Here is a 21,857-nt window from a genome sequence, read left to right as displayed (position 1 = left end):
GTGTGTGTGTGTGTGTGTGTGTGTGTGTGTGTGCTGTGAATTTATATGCGCTTCGTATCCTATAGTTTACTTAAGATGATTCGTTGTTTATCACCATCTTGATTTAGTACTGCATTTATTTCCAAGAGTTGTTTTTGTTTCATGTTATCATGAGTCAATATTCCCACCTGACCTGTTGGGGCTGTTTTGGCTTGAACATCGAGGTTGTAGCTGGTTACGCGAACTCCAACACCACCTCCAACTAGAAAACAACAGCTGCCTGGCCTTCTGTGGTGGGTTTGTTTTTGTGTGTGTCTCCTTTGCTGACCACAGACTTGGCTGAGTGGTCAGTCCACTGTCAGTCATGCTGACAAAGAGAAGCACGCTGGATTGGCTATGCCTATGCAACTTTTTTAACCCACACATCGACCTGTACTGCAAGTTTGTGTCAGAGTTTGCATTTGTTAACCATGAGGGCTTTTCAGAGACAAAGTTCTCCACCTCTGCATGGCAGCAGCATCTCCACCTCTGCATAGGCATAGCCTTGTCATCCCGCAAGCTAACATTACAGAAAATCACATCATTGAGGTACAAACAACGACCTTCAGTGGCTGTCCATGGCGACTGCTGACAGCACAGCGTGGCGTACCAGATCAGTCCTCTGTCAGCTAACAGAGGAGGAGTGTAGAGGAGGAATGCGTTTTTATTAGGCTTTTGACCTGTCTATTCTGGATGCATTCTCTAAAGCACATTTGGCTCTTAACAGAAAGCTGCTACAGAAATAAAGACTGGTGTGTTACTAGTAGCAGCAGTAGTAATACTGTAATAGTAGTAGAAGTAGTATTCTAAAACTAGATAGTTCCGGTCCTTGATTGTGATTGGCTGAATCGCGTTCAATGCCGTTGTAGCCCAAACATACACCTTGACCGCATTTCGTTCTATGTTACTGCATTATTATAACTTGATACAAAAGTTAAAGTAGCTGCGACGTTGTTTGGCAACCATTCAGATAGAGGAAATATATTTATTTGCGGAAGAATGATTATTTATGAATAAATTGTTACAGTTCTCGTTGCTGTGCCTTTATTTTATGAAATCCTGCCAGATATGTAGTAACCGTTTTAGAAAAGCAATAAGCCACTCGAGTCCGTAGGTTACACTGAATTTAGAACAGCTCCACTATTAATAGGTGCCTAACAGCAGCCCTTGGCTGTTCTAAATTCGATGTAACTCTGACAGGGCTTATTGTAATAACAGTAGTAGTACTAGTAGCAGCAGCAGCAGTAGTAGTAGTAGCAGTAGTAGCAGCAGCAGCAGTAGTAGTAGTAGTAGTAGTAGTGTAGCAGCAGCAGCAGCAGTAGTAGTAGTAGTAGTAGTAGTAGTAGTAGTAGTAGTAGTAGTACTAGTAGCAGCAGCAGTAGTAGTAGTAGTAGTAGTAGTAGTAGTAGTGATAGTAGTAGTAGTAGTAGTAGTACTAGTAGCAGCAGCAGTAGTAGTAGTATTAGTAGGATAAGCCTCCAAGAAGGCTGACTAGACACGTTTGGCTAAATATCTAGTCAGATTTCCACTTCATTATTTCTTTCTAATCTCTCACATCTCTCTTTTTATTTGTCCTCTCTTTCTCCCTCCTCTCCCTCCCTCTCTCCCTCCAGTAGTGGCATTTCCAATTGTCCTCTTATCAACACCTTTAACCTTCGTCCTTCTATCCATCTCTCATCCCTCTGTCTCATTACCCTTGTTGCACTGTCCTCCCCACACTAGCTAGCATAGCTTCACTGTCTGCCTCACCCTGGTGCATCGGGAGTGCACAGGGATGGGGAGCTGGTGTTTACACACAGACTGAAAAGGACACTGATATAGAGAAATAGAGAGAAAGAGAGAGAGAGGGATAAAAATAAGAGGAAAGGAGGAGGGGGTAAAAAAGTAAGAAATGTCAGAGAAAAGAGAAATAGTGAGAAAGTGTGAAGGGGAGAGAGGAAGAGAGCGAGGAAAGGAGAGAAGAGGAAATAAAGGGGGGAGGAAGAGAAGAGGAAGTGAGGAGAAGAGAGAGGGCAAAAAGTGTGAAGGGGAGAGAGAGAAAGAGAGGACAGAAAAGAGGAGAGAAGGGAGGAGAGGAGGAGATGAGAAGAGAGAGGGCAAAGAGGCGAGTGAATAATGAGATTTGCACAAGGCCACACAGTCTGACACCCTCTAACACTGAACAGCCCCTCTGCGGAGAAAAATCCTGTTAGAGATGAGAGGCGAAGAGGAGGAGGAGGAGGAGGAGGATGGTGGTGGCGTGGTGGAGGACCACGAGATGGGAAGCACAAGAACGAGGGAACGAGTGAGCGGACACACGGAGAACGAATAAGTGAACAGCGAGCACGAGCAAACGGAGAGATTGAGCCCGACCTCCTGCTTCCCATCTCTTTGTACCCATCCCCTCTGTCAATCTCATCCTCTCATCATTCTTCCTCGAATTACCTCTCTCTCACTCACTCACTCGCTCTCTCTCTTTCTCTGCCACTTTGATCTTTCATCACTCTCTCCCTCTGTCCCTCAATGTGAATTTTTGTCATTCACCCCCCACCCCCCAGAGAGTTTCTTCTCTCTGATTCTTTCCTGCATCTATCTCCTCATCATATTCTCTCATTCTTCCCCCCCTCCTCTCCTTTTTCTCTTTCCCTTTCTTTTCCTTCTCTACCATGCATTCCTCTCCCAATGCCCCATGACACACACTATAAATCCCATCTTTAATCCTTCCTGTCTGGTAGGGTGTGTGTGTGTGTGTGTGTGTGTGTGTGTGTGTGTTTTTATTGGTGTTTGTTTGGGGACACACACACCGGATTAAAGGCAGACAGGACCCCTGGCTGTGCCGTAGATAAAAAGTGGCATCTGATGCATTGAAACAGCGTTTTTTTCCTCAGAGCCAAACTAATAAGGGGTCATACGTTAAACCCTCCTTAAGAGCAGCAAAGCCATTTAGACAGAAAGACAGAGCTGAAAGGGAGGAATGTGTGTTTTTGTGTATTTGTATGTGTGTGTGAGGGAGAGAGAGAGAGAGAGAGAGAGAGATGATCCTTACTTGAAGTTCTGCCATAACAGGGCCCATAAACTCATTGACCCCCCCATCTCTCTCCTGCTCCCTTGCTTCCTCCATTTCTTCACCCCCTCTCTCTCTCTCTCAGTCTGTACTTGTCTAAACTGCCTTTAATTCACCATATCCCTTTCCTCTACGCTGCTAACCCAATACATGCTTCTCTACGCTGCTAACCCAATGCTTCTCTACGCTGCTAACCCAATACATGCTTCTCTACGCTGCTAACCCAATAATACATGCTTCTACGCTTGCTAACTCCAATACATGCTTCTACGCTAACTCCAATACATGCTTCTCACGCTGCTAACCCAATACATGCTTTCACGCTGCTAACTCCAATACATGCTTCACGCTGCTAACCCACATGCTTCTCACGCTAACCCAATACATGCTTCTACGCTAACTCCAATACATGCTTCTCTATGCAGCTAACCCAATACATGCTTCTCTATGCAGCTAACCCAATACATGCTTCTCACGCTTGCTAACCCAATACATGCTTTCACGCCATAACCCAATACATGCTTCTCTACGCTGCTAACCCAATGCTTCTCTACGCTGCTAACCCAATACATGCTTCTCTACGCTGCTAACCCAATACATGCTTCTCTACGCTGCTAACCCAATAAATGCTTCTCTACGCTGCTAACCCAATACATGCTTCTCTACGCTGCTAACCCAATACATGCTTCTCCTCTATGCTGCTAACCCAATACATGCTTCTCTACGCTGCTAACCCAATACATGCTTCTCTATGCAGCTAACCCAATACATGCTTCTCTACGCTGCTAACCCAATACATGCTTCTCCTCTATGCTGCTAACCCAATACAGTACATACTTCTCTACGCTGCTAACCCAATACATGCTTCTCCTCTACGCTGCTAACCCAATAAATGCTTCTCTACGCTGCTAACCCAATACATGCTCCTCCTCTATGCTGCTAACCCAATACATGCTTCTCCTCTATGCTGCTAACCCAATACAGTACATACTTCTCTACGCTGCTAACCCAATACATGCTTCTCCTCTATGCTGCTAACCCAATACAGTACATACTTCTCTACGCTGCTAACCCAATACATGCTTCTCCTCTATGCTGCTAACCCAATACATGCTTCTCTACGCTGCTAACCCAATACATGCTTCTCCTCTATGCTGCTAACCCAATACATGCTCCTCCTCTATGCTGCTAACCCAATACAGTACATACTTCTCTACGCTGCTAACCCAATACATGCTTCTCCTCTATGCTGCTAACCCAATACATGCTTCTCTACGCTGCTAACCCAATACATGCTTCTCTACGCTGCTAACCCAATACATGCTTCTCCTGCTCTCTTTACGCCTTCTACAAACCACAGCTAATGCTTCACATGGCCCACATCCCAGTTCACAAGTTCAGGGCTCTTAACTTCATTCCACCCCTCCTTTTCTCCCTCTACTCTCTCTCTCTTTCTCTCTCTCACACTCTCTCTTTCTCACATGTACTCACCCACTTTCTCTCATTTTCACTCTCTCTCTCTCTCTCTCTCTCTCTCTCTCTCTGCCTTCTCTCTCTCCACTCCACTGCGTTCAAGCTTCATTAATGCCAGCAGAGTAAATAAGAAAGGGTGAAGCATTAAGTTGACTTCAAAGTGTGAGCTCCCCAATCAAGCTTTTGCAATTAAATTCCCTTGGACATTGTATTCATTAGATGGATGTGTGTGTGTGTGTGTGTGTGTGTGTGTGTGTGTGCTTGTGCTATGTTTGTTCTCGCTTGGTGAACTGCTCTTATGTGTGTGTACAGTATGTGTGTGTGTGTGTGTGTGGTGTGTGTGTGTGTGCGTGCTTGTGCTATGTTTGTTCTCGCTTGGTGAACTGCTCTTATGTGTGTGTGTGTGTGTGTGTGTGTGTGTGTGTGTGTGTGTGTGTGTGTGTGTGTGTGTGTGTGTGTGTGTGTGTGTGTGCGTGCTTGTGCTATGTTTGTTCTCGCTTGGTGAACTGCTCTTATGCGTGTGTGTGTGTGTGTGTGTGTGTGTGTGTGTGTGTGTGTGTGTGTGTGTGTGTGTGTGTGGTATACTTGTGCAGTGCAAACTGAAATCCAGATGGACTGGGACTGCAGCATCTCCCCCGTTGTTCACCATTGATCTTTTTAAATTGCTAAGCCTCAGCAATGCCCAACTGCAGTCATATGTCAGCCAAAAAAAATCAACAGTTTCGTCCACTACTCAGGATCAGTCTTTGCTACTGGCCAGTGGCAGAGCATAGAGGTGGCTGATTGGCTGACTGTCCGACTGGTAACTCACCACGTTGTTGCGGCTCAGGACCTCCAGGATCTTGTTGAGGAGCTCTACGCTGTCCCGGTGTTCATCGGATGGAGAGACGCAACCCACCTGTTCCAGAGCGTCACTCAGCTCCTGAAGCATCATGGGTAGCAAGATGTCACGGCACTCTGAAGGAGAAGACGGAGCAATTAGGAGATGATGTATGGCTTTGCATCTCTCTCTCTTTCTTTCTTTCTTTCTCTCTCTCTCTCTCTCTCTCTCTCTCTCCTCTCTCTCTCTCTCTCTCTCTCTCTCTCTTTCTTTCTTTCAGACAAAACAACCATACACACACACACACACATTCATAGTTCAATTCATGTGGCCTACACAAAAAAGGGGGGCAGTGTATCAGTCGAAAGCAGGACTTTGGATTCCGTCCTACTCCCATTCTTTTCTCCCTCCCTCCATCCCCTCCTCCCTTGCTTTCTGCCTGTCTCTTTCTCCCTCCCTCGCTCCCTCCCCCTGTTTTGGTGATGGAGTGCGCGGACTGACCCAGCCTCTCTCAGCGGGTCCTGACGATCCACGCTTAATAATGAGCCTCTAATGAGCTCCCAGCTAAATGAGCTTTTAATGCGCCCAGTCTACCTGCAGGGTGAACGACAGAGCGCAGAATCACGGAGGGCAGAGAGAGAGAAAAAGGCAGCCAGACAGCAGACAGAAAGAGAGAGAGAGAGAGAGAGAAGGGGAGGGGAGGGGAGGACAGGAGAGGAGTGGAGATAGAAATGAGAGTGAGAGATGAGAGGAGAAAGAGAGAAAGGGGGCCGATGAGACGAGGGACAGGGTAGGGGGATGCCAAGAAGAAAACAGAGCGAGACACCCTGAGGCACCATACCAGAGAGAGAATGAGAGAGAGAGAGAGAGAGAGAGAGAGAGAGAGAGAGAGAGAGAGAGAGAAGATGTGTCAGATAGAGAGACATGGAGAGAGAGAGGGGGGGTGAGCGAGATAGATGGGGGGGTGAACTAAATCAGCCAGAAAGTGAGGGAAGAGAGAGAGAGAGACAGAGAAGTGGACAAAGAGAAACAGTGAGGGAGAGGAAATGAAAAGGGGATGAACAAAGACGGCAGAGGTGAAGTCCCAGAGAGGCCGGCTCGCCAGAGCCGGAGAAATTGAGGGCCACCGACTGGGAGGCGCGCCCTACATATTAAACTGATCGGCATCCAGGGCGTCACGGCTCAGGAGGCAGCTTAACACGCAGAAGGAAAAGGGGGCAGGGGGGGTGAGGGGGGGTGAGGGGAGGTGAGGGGGGGCAGGGGGGGTGAGGGGGGGTTAGGGGAGAAACTGAAGGCCCTGCTACCTGAGGGTCCTAATGCTGACACAAGCTCCAGCTCAGGTATCCATGGCCAGGGTCCAACGCTGACCTCGTTTTTACCCAGCTAATAGGCCAGAACGGCCAAACGCATCTCTAATGCAAACGTCATCCTGATAGAGAGAAGGGGGAGAGAGAAAAAAGAGAAAAAGAGAGAGAGAGAGAGAGAGAGAGAGAGAGAGAGAGATGGAGATGAAGAGAGTGAGGGGGAGGGAATAAACCCACTCAACTCTAAACGGGCTAAATGGATTTGAACTGCGGTTCGCTGCCGGTAAACAGCAGGGCGCTGCCCGTCTGAACACCTGCAGTGGCCCGACGTCGACGGGGGCGGTAAACAAGGAGAGGGGGCTGAGTGTGGCGGCAGTGGCGGAAGCTTCCAGACTGACTGCTCAAAAAGGACACGCAGGCGGAGGCGTAGGCGTAGGCGTAGTGGAGTTAGACATCGCCCCTCTCCACCCTCCACTCTGCTGACTGTGGATCTCCAGGGGGCAGTCTGCGTAGCGGCGGGGCAGATCGGGGGCTGGACTGGAGCACACGGCAGAGTGGTGGTGGTGGAGGTGGAGGTGGAGGTGTGGGTGGTGGCAGAGTGGTGGTGGTGGTGATGGAGGTGGAGGTGTGGATGGTGCGGATTCAGTTGGTTGGGTGGGTGGGTGGGGAAAGGGACTTTTATATAGCCCTCCTCAAGACCGCGCCAAGAACAACAGAGCCGGGCACCCAGCTTAAGGCACTTTTCAAGGCCGCCACGCTGCGACCCTGCCTCCGCCACCTAGCCCTGCCCTGCTGTGTGTGTGTGTGTGTGTGTGTGTGTGTGTGTGTGTGTGTGTGTGTGTGGCAGTATTAGCCTGTATATGTGTGTGTGTGTGTGTATGCACCTCTGTGCATTATTTGTGTCTGTTATATATATATATACATACATATATGTGTGTGTGTGTGTGTGTGTGTGTGTGTGTGTGTGTGTGTGTGTGTGTGTGTGTGTGTGTGTGTGTGTGTGCAGTGTTGGGAGGGTTACTTTCAAAACGTATTCCGTTACAGAATACAGAATACATGCCCAAAAATGTAATTTGTAAAGTATTCCGTTAGATTGAGTAACGTATTCTGAATACTTAGATTACTTCCGCATTGAATTGCATTGAATTGCAGTGTAGGAATGCGGCCATCAAATCCTGCTTAGGCCTACTACATAGGCCTATTCTGGTGTTCTTCTGTTCCAAATGGCTGAAGTGTTAGGCTCACATAGAAGAATGTAAAGTCAACTAAGCTACCTGATACAACTTTAAAATAGCAAGGTGACCACTAAAACTACAGCAGGCGACTAGGCTAATTAAAACAAACAAAATAAATAGGCTACTTTAAAGTCATTTCAGGGTCTCCCATGACGCGTCCATAATGCACGCTGGCTGCGTTTTGAGGCTAGTGCAAGACGGCGGGGCTTGGATTTAAACATGGAAACAATTTCATCATAGATTGCTTTCAGGAGCTTCTAGGAAATGGAGTTGCCTTTAATTTATTTAGAGAGTGAATAAACTTTATGAAACAGAGAAGTATCGCCATGTAATCCATTGATTTCAACAATGTAACTGTATTCTAAATACCAACTATTTAACTTGTAACTGTATCGGAATACAGTTACTCATAATTTGTATTCTGAATACGTAAAGCTGGTACATGTATTCCGTTACTCCCCAACACTGTGTGTGTGTGTGTGTGTGTGTGTGTGTGTGTGCACTCCCATGTGTTTATCCTCCAGGGCATTTGGGGCAGCAGTAAAATGGCGCCATCGTACAGTATTAGTATGCAGTTGCACAGTAGGGTTACCTGTGGCTGCCAGCAACAGTCAGTAGTTAAAAGCTTGTTTATGCATCTCACACCATGTCCAAACAAGACGCCAGGAGGATTCATCTTTATTTCAGCTTACAGAACAGAAGCCAGTCTACGGAGTGGAATATGAGGGGCAATGTTTATGTGAGCTACTGTATGTGCCTGCGGCCATGACCTATGAGTGTGTGTTTGTGTGTGTGTGTGTGGGTGTGTGTGTGTGTGTGTACAGTATGTGTATGTGTATGTGTATGTGTCTGTCACCAGTGTGTGTAGTGTTGGTTGTATACTACATCATGTGTTTGTGTTTAGCTTAATCTTTGCGGTCTCAAACAGACATCCATGCTCTACGTATAGGGTGGGTGTGTGTGTGTGTGTGTGTGTATGTATGGGTGTATGTGTGTGTGTGTGTGTGTGTGTGTGTATGCGTCTGTGTCACTGTGTGCATTTGTGTGTTTGTATGTGTGTGTGTGTGTATATATACGCGTAATCTCTGTGCTCTTAAACAGACATCCGTGCTTTAGGTTGTGGAGGACTTGAGAAGCAATCATAAATCGGCCTCAGCCAACCCCAACACAATAATAATAACACACACACACATCGCCCACCACCCCGCCACCGCCTCCTCTGCTCCTGCCTGCCTGCCCGCATGCAAAAGCACTCCCCCATTTTTCATTTTGCAGGCGCAAAAGTCAAAGAGAACACAATAAAGTATTTCACATGGTAATAAGATGCCATTTCAATTACGCTGGGCCATCTAAATCAGGCCGCTTGCCTTGGCCTACTATAGCGTGTGTGTGTGTGTGTGTGTGTGTGTGTGTGCAGCGCAGTGGGCGCATGCGCGCGCGCGTAGCGCATGCGTGTGGTGGGTGCGCAATGACGCACGCCGGTGTGTGTGTGTGTGTGTGTGTGTGCTTATGCCACTAAGCATACACAGGGCAAGCTTAGCCGGTAATGAGAAAGACTGGCCCTGAAATGCCAAACTGTATTGATGGGTGATGTGGATGTGTGTGTGTGTGTGTGTGTGTGTGTGTGTGTTTGTATCAATTGTTTGTGTGTGTGTGTGTGTGTGGGGACACAAACACGATAATACGTTTTCATTTTCCTGCCAAAAGTTGGGGAAAGTGTAATTACATTGGCTTACACTGGTTCAGCTGCCGCAACAGGCAAAAGCAAAACCTTGGCTCGCCGTCGGAAAAGGATTTCTTACAACTAAAGCAATCCCCCCACCCAAAAAAAAAACAGCATTGGACTAGCTGTCAACCACTCTTGACAACCCACGCTACCACTGAAGCAATCAGCCAAGCTGAAAAAAATAAAGTACAGTCACGGTCAACAGTAGGTGGCGGATTAGTCTCGGCTCAAAAGTGGCCACCTGAGAGGAAACCGGTTAACACTCTCACGGTGAAACACACAGATGACAGGCAAGAGTGGCCTGCAAAAGGCCTGTTACTACATTAGTGCTATTCATAGATAAGCCCAAAGGCTGCAATAACAGAGGGGCAGTCAGCAGGGACTCTAGAAAGTGAAGTCTGTGAGTGTCCATGTTAGCAGGGCCACAGTTAGATTATAGAGGTACGGGAGGCAGGGGGCCACTCTTTCCCTCAAAAAAACAGTGGTCCATTTTCCTTATGCATTCATACCTGCGCAGTGGGCTGTGGAAATCACTATTTTTAGGGGACTATTTTGCGTTTTTTCTTTTGTTAGTTTCAAGGTTGTGACCTTAAATTACTTCCTACTGTATGTTTTCATTCTCTTCTTCCAGTCAAATGACCCATTTCACACACACCGACACCTTAAAACTGACCTTAACCAGCCAAGCCTGACATAGTATTTTCAGACTCAACAAGTGCCTTTTGAGAGGACTCTCTCTCTTTCAGTTAAACTCACATCCCCAGTGGTGGAGATCTCTGCCATGGTGTGGACTTGGCCCTAATCAACGGGGCTCCCGAGCAGATCGGGGGGTAAGACCCATTTCAGAGTCAGACAATTCAATTCCCAAACAGCTTTGTCTCCTGAACAGAACACTACCTAGAAGCCTCACTTATCACAAACACACAATCAAAACATCAATATCACCTCAATCACACAAAAATAAACAAACAAATGCCACACCTCTAGACAACCATCTCCATAGTAACATAATGGATGGGGGAAGGGTGGTGGGGGTGGGCACAAATTGAGAATGTTAAATTCTTCCCCCATGCCTCTCAAATGAATTAGAGGGATGAGTTCTGGGCTGTTGCTCTCCGGCAGAGGCTCCTGGCCCCATTCATCATGTTAATGCATTGGGGCCCGCGCGCGCAGGGTAATGGACACATCTAAATATTCTGTCTGTTATGTAATCCATTTTTTATTGTGGGTGCGTTTTTTTCCCCCCCTCACTCATTACGTGGGTGCCTGGGCCGCCAGGGAGGCATTCATCATCCCCGGGACCCCACTGCCACGCCGCAGGGGAACGGCACCATCGGCATGTCAGTCAAACAAAACCAACCAAAAAAAAAAAAGAGATGAACCCGCGATTTTGCTTGCGTTGTTTAATTTCGCTTAGGGTTGTTATTCTTTCCTCCTCCTGCCACGGATGAATTTCATTAAGTGCACAGGAACACATTGCAACAGGTGAGTGAAAAGAAAGAAAATTATATCAGATCTAGAAACCTTCCCAGCGCAGATATTTCCAGCGCAGATATTTCCAGCGCTTCAGCCAGGTAATACACAGACTTCATCCCTGATGATTTAACAGTGCTTTTATTCACCGCCTACTCCCACCGGCTGATAAAAGTATATCTTTCGAATTTTAATAAAAACACAAACTGATTATCTTATTCTAAAAAATGAAAGCAATGACATCCATGTTCCCTTTGAGATTAGCGTTTGACTTTAAAAAAAAAAAAATCAATCTATTTGATGAATAGTTTATTACGGAAGTCGAAATAAGAGAATGAAATGGATATTTGATAGCAGGCAGAGTGTTTGAGGCTGTTCTGATCCGTAAATGTCCTGAGTTCTTTTGTGTTTGCCTTTTTCCATCAATTAATGACATGCTTTAAATACATTTTGCATTCAAAGCCACACCTCTGATGAAAGCATGCATGACAGTAAAATAATTTGAGCAAATTGAGCTGGAATTCCTTTCATTAATCTAATTTCATTTCCAGTGGCAGCTGAAATCAGATAAGCCCCTTTGAAACACACACACACACACACACACACACACACACACACACACACACACACATGTGCCTGGCTCAATACACTCATGGCAGAGGCCCATAAAAATGATGCTTAACTTAAATCCAGTTCAAATAACAGAGCTAGAGGGGAGAGAGAGAGGGGGAGAGAGAAAGAGAGAGAGAGAGAGAGAGTGAGAGAGAGAGAGAGAGAGAGAGAGAGAGAGAGAGAGAAAGAAAGAGTGAGGGAGAGAGAGTGAGAAAGAGAGAGAAAGAGAGAGAGAGAGAGCAAGAGAGAGGGGAGAGAGAGAGAGAGAGAGAGAGAGATGATAAGTAAGGCCTTGTGTTTGAAAAGGGATGCTGAAGAGAGAACTGTATTTGGTGAACATCCCTTGACTAAATCTCTCTGGAATAGGTTTCTGGACAAAGCAGTCATGTGGAAACAGATTCAAAGATTAGGTCAGAAGAAATGAAACTGATGGTCTTCAAGACCATAATGTGGGAAGAGTACTAAGGGAACTTGCCCACAAAAGCCTTGTGGTCAGCAGAGTAGCCATAGCTGTGGAAGAGGGAGGATGAATTTCTCCTCAGATCCATATTTAATATGCCACACATGGAGTTTGTCATTAATGCAATTAAGAGGGAAATTACATTAAGTGGTGTACAGAGTTAGCACATCTGTGGGACATTTCAAATCAGTGAATGATTTGGCATGGGAAGATCAGATGGGCATGGAAACCCCAGACACTCAAACACACACACACATGCACACACACACACACACACACACACACACACACACACACACATAGACACAGACACACACACATAGACACAGACACAAACACACACACACACACACACACACTTACACACACAGACACTCCCCGATTGCTACCAGACGGTTCCATCTCCACCCATCAACCCTGGCAAGGGTGACAGGTGAGTATTAAATATGCATTGGTCCAGCCTGATAGGACAGGCAGGCTATTAGAGAGCGCAAATGTTCCTATTCCCCCGGCCAGCCATTCGCCCCCAGCCCCCCTCCCCCCACCCAGCCCTGTCTCAATGACACGCCGCCACAAACACCAGCTGCCCATACAGCAGAGTTTTAATTAAAGCTACCACAGATTGGAATACCCAGCAACCCCAAAAACACACAGGACCGGATATTGTATCAAACAAATAAAGAGCATTACAAAAAAAAAAATTATAATAATGATAAAAAAAATATATATATATATAACGGATAACACTGGTGGGGATATTCCCTACTTGGTGACTGTGACATCACCGGTGCCCCTGGACCAATCAAGCGTGAGCAGGTTGGCATATTCGCCGTGAGTGATTACCACTGGGAGACACATGGCACCCATATGGTCACTGGTGGGGAGGGAAGGACTGAGGGGCAGATTCGCCAGTCTGCACAATAGGACCCTGGCACAATCAATCACATCTCAGGCGAATCGCTCCAAACACACACACACACACACACACACACACACACCCTGGTGGGCACTGTGCTAGGCTGGCAATACACATGGGGCAATTCATAGAAAAGTCATAACATTCTGTGGATGTGTGATGCACTGTAAATGTTCTCCGCTGAGGGTGTGTGTGTGTGTGTGTGTGTGTGTGTGGTGTGTGTGTGTGTGTGTGTGTGTGTGTGTGTGTGTGTGTGTGGATGGGTGGGTATGTGTGAGTGTGTTTATGTGTGTGAGTCTGTGTGCGCCAAGTGAGAGCACGCATGGCTGAGAAGTTATGGAACAGCACGCTTGATCTCTTCAATCTGCAATCTCTACAATCTCTCTCTCTCTCTCTCTATCCATTACTCGTTCTCTTGCTCTCCACAGAATGGTGGTGCCTTATTAATAATGCACTCTGTGAAAACAAAGTTGATTAGCATATACTTGAGATGGTTTTGGATATATTCAGGAAAGGCTGTGGGTCCTACTTACAGTACATTCTTTGTTGTTGCTCAGTCAGTCAATCTCTTTCTCTCTCCCTCTACCCCATTTTCTCTCTCTCTCTCTCTCCCTATCTCTCTCTCTATCTCTTTCTAGGACTCACACAATCTTTTCTTGCCCTTTGTGTTACATTCTGCCACAGTGGAGCAATATCAAAGTCCTCCTTGTTTTTCTTTTCTGTATTTTGTTTGTTTAAATGAATACAGACATGTTAAATGCGACCAACTTGCTGCTCTCTCCTGCATCTTTCTCTCCCTCTATCCCTTTCGCCTTCATCCCCCTCTCCTGTCGCCCACTGATCTCTGGGCCCCTGACTCCCCCGCTCTCCGTCTCTGTCTGCTTTCGTGGTTTATTAATGCTCGCCAGGCCCAAGACGGAGTGGAGGGGCCAGTCTGGTGACAGGCCACCATCGACACGCCGGCCCGGGGGGAATCAATCAGCCTGAAGTGTGTGTGCATGATCAATATGAGCCAGGGAGGAGGAGGAGGAGGAGGTCGGAAGGAGAGAGAGAGAGAGGGAGGGAGGGAGAGAGAGAGAGAAAGGGAGGATGATAGAGAGAAAGAGAGAGAGAGGGAGAGAGAGGAAGGGAGGGTGATAAAGATAGAGTATGAAGGGGTGAGAGACAGAGAGACAGAGGGTGGGTGGGTGGATTGATAGACAGACAGATCGAGAAAAGGGAAAGAAAGGGAAAGAGAGGGTGCGTGGATGAGTGGGAGAGAGGGAGAGAGAGAGAGAAAGGGAGGATGATAGAGAGAAAGAGAGAGAGAGGGAGAGAGAGGAAGGGAGGGTGATAAAGATAGAGTATGAAGGGGTGAGAGACAGAGAGACAGAGGGTGGGTGGGTGGGAGATTGATAGACAGACAGATCGAGAAAAGGGAAAGAAAGGGAAAGAGAGGGTGGATGGTGGGAGAGGGAGAGAGAGGAGAGAGAGAGAGAGAGAGAGAGAGAGAGAGAGAGAGTGAGAGAGAGAGAGAGAGAGAGAGAGTGAGAGAGAGAGTGGGGAGAATGGAGGGTGATGAGAGAAGAGAGTATGAGGGGAAAACAAAGAGAGGAGTTAGATCTGGAAATTGGGGAAACAAATAGAAATGGAGAGGTGAAAATGAAGAAAGACACGCGGTTAGAGGAGGGGGGGAGGAGAGAGGAGGGGGGAGATAGACACAGGACGAAAGAGAGGAAGAGAGATAAACACAGAAGGAAAGAAAGAGATCTTGGTCTGACGGATGAGTTTGTTCCAGCAACAACCACACCACACACACACACACACACACACACACACACACACACACACACACACACACACACACACACACACACACATCTATCTATGCTTAGTTAGCCTCCATCTCCACAAACAGTAAATAAAAACAACATCCGTCACACAAGCAGACAAATAGCCCCAGGGCCTATCAGCAATGCTGAATGGAGAAGAATCTAACAGGTCACATGCTCCAGGCAGTTTTCCACACACAGAAACACATATGCACACACACACACACACACACACACACACACACACACACACACACACACACACACACACACACACACAGATAAACACGTAAGCACACACACACACACACACACACACACACACACACACACACCCACACCCACACACACACACACACACAGATAAACACGTAAGCGCGCACACACACACACACACACACACACACACACAGATAAACACGTAAGCGCGCACACACACACACACATACACACACACACACACACACACACACACACACACACACACACACTTCAGCATGCATAAAGGGAATCTTAAAGCCATGTTATTACCAGACTGCTTTAGTACGATGAGTATAGATGACAATACTGCACTGTGTGGTTTAATCTATCTATTCTCAGGCAACACACACTCTGATACTGTAACTTTTCTGGTCCAGCAGAGCCCAGAATATCCTGGCTATGGCGTTTGCTCACCACTGAGCTCTGCTAAAAGCCTATTAAATGCTTGTGGAGAGACCGCGGCGGTGCTGAGAGCCCCACGACGCCGCTGTCTCCCACTCGGGTCTATACGTCTCCCGAAACAGGCCTGGCAAATTGCACCCGGGCCATGACAAACACACAGTGACACCGCCGCTGCACCTTTAAGTCTGTGGTCATTCAACCACACACACACACACACACACACACACACACACACACACACACAGAACAAATTTGGACACAAAAAACGGCATCAGGCTCTAAGACAAAGCTGATATGATAGCACCAACATAATACATAATCTGTCGCCACCACTCTCCTTTGTTTGGCTGTTTTGTTGTTGTTGTTGTTGTTATTGTTGATGCTATTTGCTGCAGCCGCTTGATACTGCTGTTGTTCACGTCAAGTAGCCTGCATGTAGCTTTCACTTCAGCCAATAAAGGTGCCGGCTAATTAAAACGGCTCGCGTGCCAACACACCGGACTGGCAGGCAATTAGAAGCCCGTCGGCTCCCCCGCTGCGTTTTACGTGTCACCGCTCCGTGAACACTCTGGGCTTTCTCTTCGTTTCGCTCGCTGCCCGGGGGCCCCGACGCATGTCTGACAGAGAGAGCCGCTTATTAAGGCTCTTATTAGAGCCGGACCGGCTGCCCATTCATCACATTCATCTACACAAACAACACAGACAACAACCACCACCACCACACCACCAGCAGCAGCACCACCACCAGCACCGTCAGCCCCAGGCTGGGTGTCAGCCTGCCTGCCACCGGCTGAGCCGGGAGAGGGTGTGTGCAGCAGAATAATTAGGGGGATTTACAGGGGGTGCTGCTGGATGAACTGAGGAGAAGAGAGGAGAAAAAGTGGAAAGGGGGAGAAGAGGAGAGGGGAGGAGAGGAGAGGAGAGGAGAGGTAAGGACCAGCAGGGTGAGATGATTAAACATGCGCGACATTGCGCGATGATGACGACAGCCGATGATGATGATGCAACATATCGAGACGATGATGATGATGTGACATGAGGAGACGAACCAGCAAATTTGCTATGACGATGCCAAGACATATTAATGCATCATGATGACATGTCTGTCGACGGTGATGATAAACACTATGACAAACCATGATGATGCGATGCCGACGGAAATGAAATGACCGGCGACAAAACATGATGATGATGACGACGCGAGACGTATCACGTATTGTTTGATGACATGACATGATGATGCGACACCAAGATGATTACATGATGCATTATTTACATGACATGATGATGACATTTGTCGACATTATTACGACATGACATGACATTTACATTACGATGCATTTATTTATGATGACCGATGATGATGATGATGACATGATGACATTTATTTACACGACATGATGATGATGATGATGATGATGATGACCGGCGACATGATGACATAAACATTTATTATTATTATTTGATGACATTATTTACATACACCGCGACAAAATATTTACATGATGCATATTTATTTACATATTAAATGCATATTATTAAAATATATTATTACATGATGACCGGTGCATAAAGATGACATGATGCGCCAAGATGATGACATGATGACATTTAAACATGATGACATGACATTTATGATGATGCGATGATGATGACTATGTGACAACCAGATGATGACATACATATTTATTTACATACGACAGATGATATCCGTGATGATGAGATGACATGATGAACAGAGTGATAAATCAGGAGATGATGTTATGTGACAAGATGATGACAGTGACAATCGCGAGATGATGACCGCGATACCGCGAGATGACATTATGTGATAACGATATTATGATGACCGCGCGATACCGTGATGATGACCATGTGATACCAGGATGATGACATGGCGCCGAGATGATATGATGACATGATGATGACAGGATACCGTGATGATGACTGCGTGATACCAGATACAAGGGAAAGGAGAGGTGGTGAGAAAAGGCAGGTGGAGAGAGGACGGGTGGGAGCCAGGGGTGGTTAAGTGCTTCTGGTGTGTAGGGTAAGTAGTTTCTACAGTGGTGTGTGTGTGTGTGTGTGTCCTCGAGTGACTCCTTCTGCCTTACCTTGTCTTTGGAAAAGTTTGCTGCTGACAATTTCTGTCATGGAGACCACCTTTTGCTTCTGGAGGTTTCCTTTGGGGATGCAGATATAGAAATCATACAGGAGCTGACTGTGGGAGGAAAGAGAGAGAGAGAGAGAAAGAGAGAGAGAGGATGACAAAAGGGCAAGGAGGGTAGAGAGAAAAGGAAGGAGGAAAGGAGAGGATGAAGAGAGGATAGGGAAGGAGGAGAAAAATGAAGAGGAATAAAAAACAAAAACATCATGAAAATACACAAAAAGTAAAAGTTTCTTCATTTCAATTGACAAGCAAGACATCTGCTCTTGATCATCAGATTTTTCAGGAGCATGGAGGTTAGACCAGAAAAGCCATTACAAATCAAAGGGGAAAACATAATGGCGCCAAAAACAACAAAATCCAATAAAAACCTCCAGACTTCTCCAAACTTAAACTTCTGACCCTCACAATTCAATAGGAACAGCCCTGATATAAGACAGGATCAAAGAAATGAATAACTAAATGAGAGAGAATCTTATACTTTAATAAAATGAACTCTTTAATAAAGAACAGGGACATGGTGACACTGATGGATTTCAAGAGTATCACGAGCAAAAAAAAGGTGAATAATTGACAGATTAAAGCTAACAGGATGGATTACAATAGCAGCTTATATTAGTGCACAGTTTATATTAAAGCTTTTCATCAACATGACAAAGCGTGGGTGTGTGTGGGGGGGTGCGCCTTAAATTGCTGCCCACTTAACAATGGCAAATAAGGGACCTGGACAAAGCATGTTTGCTCAGGCTACGGGACTGAAATTCAATAACGGACAAAAGTAATTGCATTAGAGGGCCCACGTCTGCGTTCTGGGTGGGGGGGTACCAGAAGGTTCGGTTCTCCTAAGAAATATTTATGCGTTCTGTCGCAACCGTGCTTATTAAGGGGTGGACCATGGAGAGGGCGATTGAGGGGGGGGGGGCTTTACGAGCTTTACGAGCCTGGCCTGGAGGGGATTCACAGAGTGGGCCAGCTAATCAGCCTTTAATTAGTGGAGTGCAAGTTGATTTACAAAAAAGCTATTGTTTTTATTAGATGAACTGGCCTGCGAGCATGTAGACTCTAACAGATAGTCATGTTTCACTAAGCCTTCACCCACCTGGGACTCATGGACAGAGACAAACGATTAATGGGCACATGCATACACACACACACACACACACACACACACACACACACACACACACACAAAGGTATGCACACACACACACACACACACACATACACACACATACAGATTCAGGAGCAAGGAAACACATCATGGCCAACTCTAAGCCGGAGTAGTACTCTGGTATATTTGATTTGGCTCTTTTTATTTTGTGTGTTAGATGTTCACTCTTGCAGGAGAATGGGATTGGATAAGATGGCTATTCAGGTCTCGGTTGCCATGGTTTCCTCTACTGTATGGGGAGAGTGTTTAGGTTTTAGGCAGGGTGGCAGGGTGTTGTCTGTTTCACACAGAAAAGGCCAGAGCATGCACTGTCCCAGAAGACTGGCTAAATCCTTTTATATAATCTTTGCAGACAGCCGGAAACACACACTCACACACACACACACGCACACACACACACAGACACACACACACACACACTTACAGACAGACAGACACACATAAACACACACACACACACACACACACACACACACACACACACAAACACGCAGGGTGGCACTCTACTCTCAGAAAATCTATTGCCCTGTACGTGCTGGGCGAATTCAGAGGAATGAACTGAACAATGGGGATCATGAGGAGGTCAAAAACATAAGGCGGCCTTTAGACTTTAGAGAGGACAATTTCCAAAGGGCTTAAGCTTGCTGCCTTATATTAAACTGTCCATGCTGGCCCTCACATTTATAAGTAAAAGATTACGCGCTGCAGTATACCGCTGGGTAACTTATATGGTTTGAACTTTTCGTACACCACACAATGGCCAATGCAGCTCAGTTGATTGTGCCACTTCATTATTTTGAGACTTGCACTGTAAAGGTCATCATGGTGTATCAGGGGATTGGGGTAATTTCAAAGTGAGGCCAAATAACCCACCTGAGCAGTCTGGCATCGAAGACGGTTTCCACGTCGTGCAACACTGATGGCAAGTACTTCAGTGCAGCCACCTAGAAACAAGAACAGAGAGAGAGATAGAGAGAGAGAGAGAGAGAGAGAGAGAGAGAGAGAGCGAGAGAGAGAGTGCAAGAGGTGGAGTAAGAGAGAGTGAAACACACACACACACACACACACCACACAGGTATGCAAAATCACATTTAAACTCATAGAGAGAATCCCTCATTAAAAGACACAGGGGTGGCTGACACCCCTGTTGCTGGCGTGTGGGTGGCCACCGGTGAGAGGAAAATGGAGGACAAACAGATTACAATGATTACTGTTTGCCCACTGCTGTTAGGCTCCCTCAGACAACCACTGTAATTACGCCCGGCCACCGCGGTGCATGCTCGAAGTGACCACGGGGAGTCCGCGTGGGGGGGGGGGTAGCATCTAATGACAATCTGACCCGTTTGCAGATGACCTCTGATGCTGCCCGGGAGAGTGAGATGCGAGATGCATGCATTATAACACACACAGAGAGCTAAGAGGTTTTCTCATCCGTCGATTCCACCCAATTTACAAGCGCTTGGACAATTAGATTGGATTTAGACAATCGAAAACAGACACATGTTGAGAGAGAGAGGGAGAGAGAGAGAGGGAGAGAAAGGAAGAAGTGGAGGATATGAGAGAGAGCGAGTGAGTGAGAGAGAGAGAGAGAGAGAAAGGAAGAAGTGGAGGATATGAGAGAGAGCGAGTGAGTGAGAGAGGGAGAGAGAGAGAGGGACAGAGATGGCTGAGGGGAAAAATGTCATTAGCGTTCTAGACAGCGGGGCAATATTGAGGGAAGCAGGGGGGAGTCGAATCACTACAAGAAGTCAAGAGGTCAGATGGAGCGAAATGAGTGATAGAAGATGGTCAAAAAGGACGCTTAAGAGAGACGAGCGGAGTGGACGCTAGGAGAGATGGAGACGTGATGGCCACTGGCAAAGGGTGCTTGAGGAGGGCCATACCTGCTGAAGGGCGGTGGTTTTGTATTCACTTTTCATCAGGCGGTTGAAGGTCTCGAAGAGACTCTGCAGCGAGTCCTCAAACTCCCCCTGCTCCTTCCCCTCGTAGAGCCTAGAGAGACACAGGAAAGCTTTAAAACACTCAGTCACTCAAAGAGAGGACTGAAAGCTCCTCAAAAGGACTGGAAGCTTGAACCTTTACTCTACTGAATATCAGGCAGTACATACAACATAGATAACCTATCAAATCCTCAGATTAAATAGAGACACACAGCAACACAAGCCTCACGGCAGGTTTCACATTTCAAAAAGCTACTTGTTCTCCCTCTTCAATGAAGGGAGCACACTATAAGTTATAGCCACTGTCTATGGTGGCTAAGTTAAATGGGGAAGTGTCACAGGATTGTCCTTATTGTCACCCTGTAGACTCTTTCTCTGAATGTTGAGACTGAGGCCAGTGTTCCTTTCTTTTGGGTGGTTCGTTTTCAAAGATGGATTATAATTCATCACCACACACTGTCTGGGTAGTGGCTACACCTGCTCTAACCACAGGGAGTCCACGTTGGATAATTTCCTGACCGTTATTGCTTAAGTGAGCAGTTTTACAGTCACACAGGCCCAAGATGGAGGGATTGCAGGTGGATTTTGTCTGCCTTTTAAAGAGTTTGGTAAAAGAAAATTACTCTAAAGCATACTTTGTATGAGCTAATGGACAATGTCTCGGCCTTCAGACAAGTATGGTACGTTAGGGGAGCTTTGGTGACAGCTGGGGTTGATGAAGGTTTAAAGTTTGAGAGAGTTTAAAAGGTCATAGCCTGAGTGACTATCAATGATGTGGAACCTTGTTTTTACTTGGTGTATTGAAAATTTCACACAAAATCCTCCATCCCCCAAACAGTGGTAAACTTTACAACATCATTTTTATTAACTTATAGCCAGCCAAATCAATTTCCATTCGATCTGCCACCATTCGCCAAAAGCCTCCATATAATCTGTTGAAGCACTCTACAATCTCCTATTCTTTCTAGTTTTCCTAATGGAAAAAAATACAGAGTGACCGAAAGGGAGAGGTAGAGAGAGAGAGC

The 21,857-nt window shown here is 46.4% G+C and overlaps 1 protein-coding gene across 1 annotated transcript in view; it reads right to left on the bottom strand.

Moving 5' to 3' along the window:
* The window catches only part of LOC125286055 (dedicator of cytokinesis protein 2), a 115,902-nt gene that overhangs the window by 68,129 nt on the left and 25,916 nt on the right, over nucleotides 1-21,857 (bottom strand). Inside the window, exons 22-25 of the mRNA XM_048230741.1 lie at nucleotides 20,776-20,884; nucleotides 19,766-19,836; nucleotides 17,669-17,775; nucleotides 5,346-5,491 (exon numbers count right to left, since the gene is read on the bottom strand). Coding sequence (XP_048086698.1) covers nucleotides 5,346-5,491; nucleotides 17,669-17,775; nucleotides 19,766-19,836; nucleotides 20,776-20,884 — 433 coding nt within the window. The remainder of the gene's footprint in view (nucleotides 1-5,345; nucleotides 5,492-17,668; nucleotides 17,776-19,765; nucleotides 19,837-20,775; nucleotides 20,885-21,857) is intronic.

This window comes from Alosa alosa, chromosome 21, assembly GCF_017589495.1.
Source record: "Alosa alosa isolate M-15738 ecotype Scorff River chromosome 21, AALO_Geno_1.1, whole genome shotgun sequence".
Lineage (NCBI taxonomy): Eukaryota > Metazoa > Chordata > Actinopteri > Clupeiformes > Clupeidae > Alosa > Alosa alosa.
The sequence above is the reverse complement of the archived record's forward strand: the minus strand, read 5'-3'. Positions and strand labels throughout refer to the sequence as shown.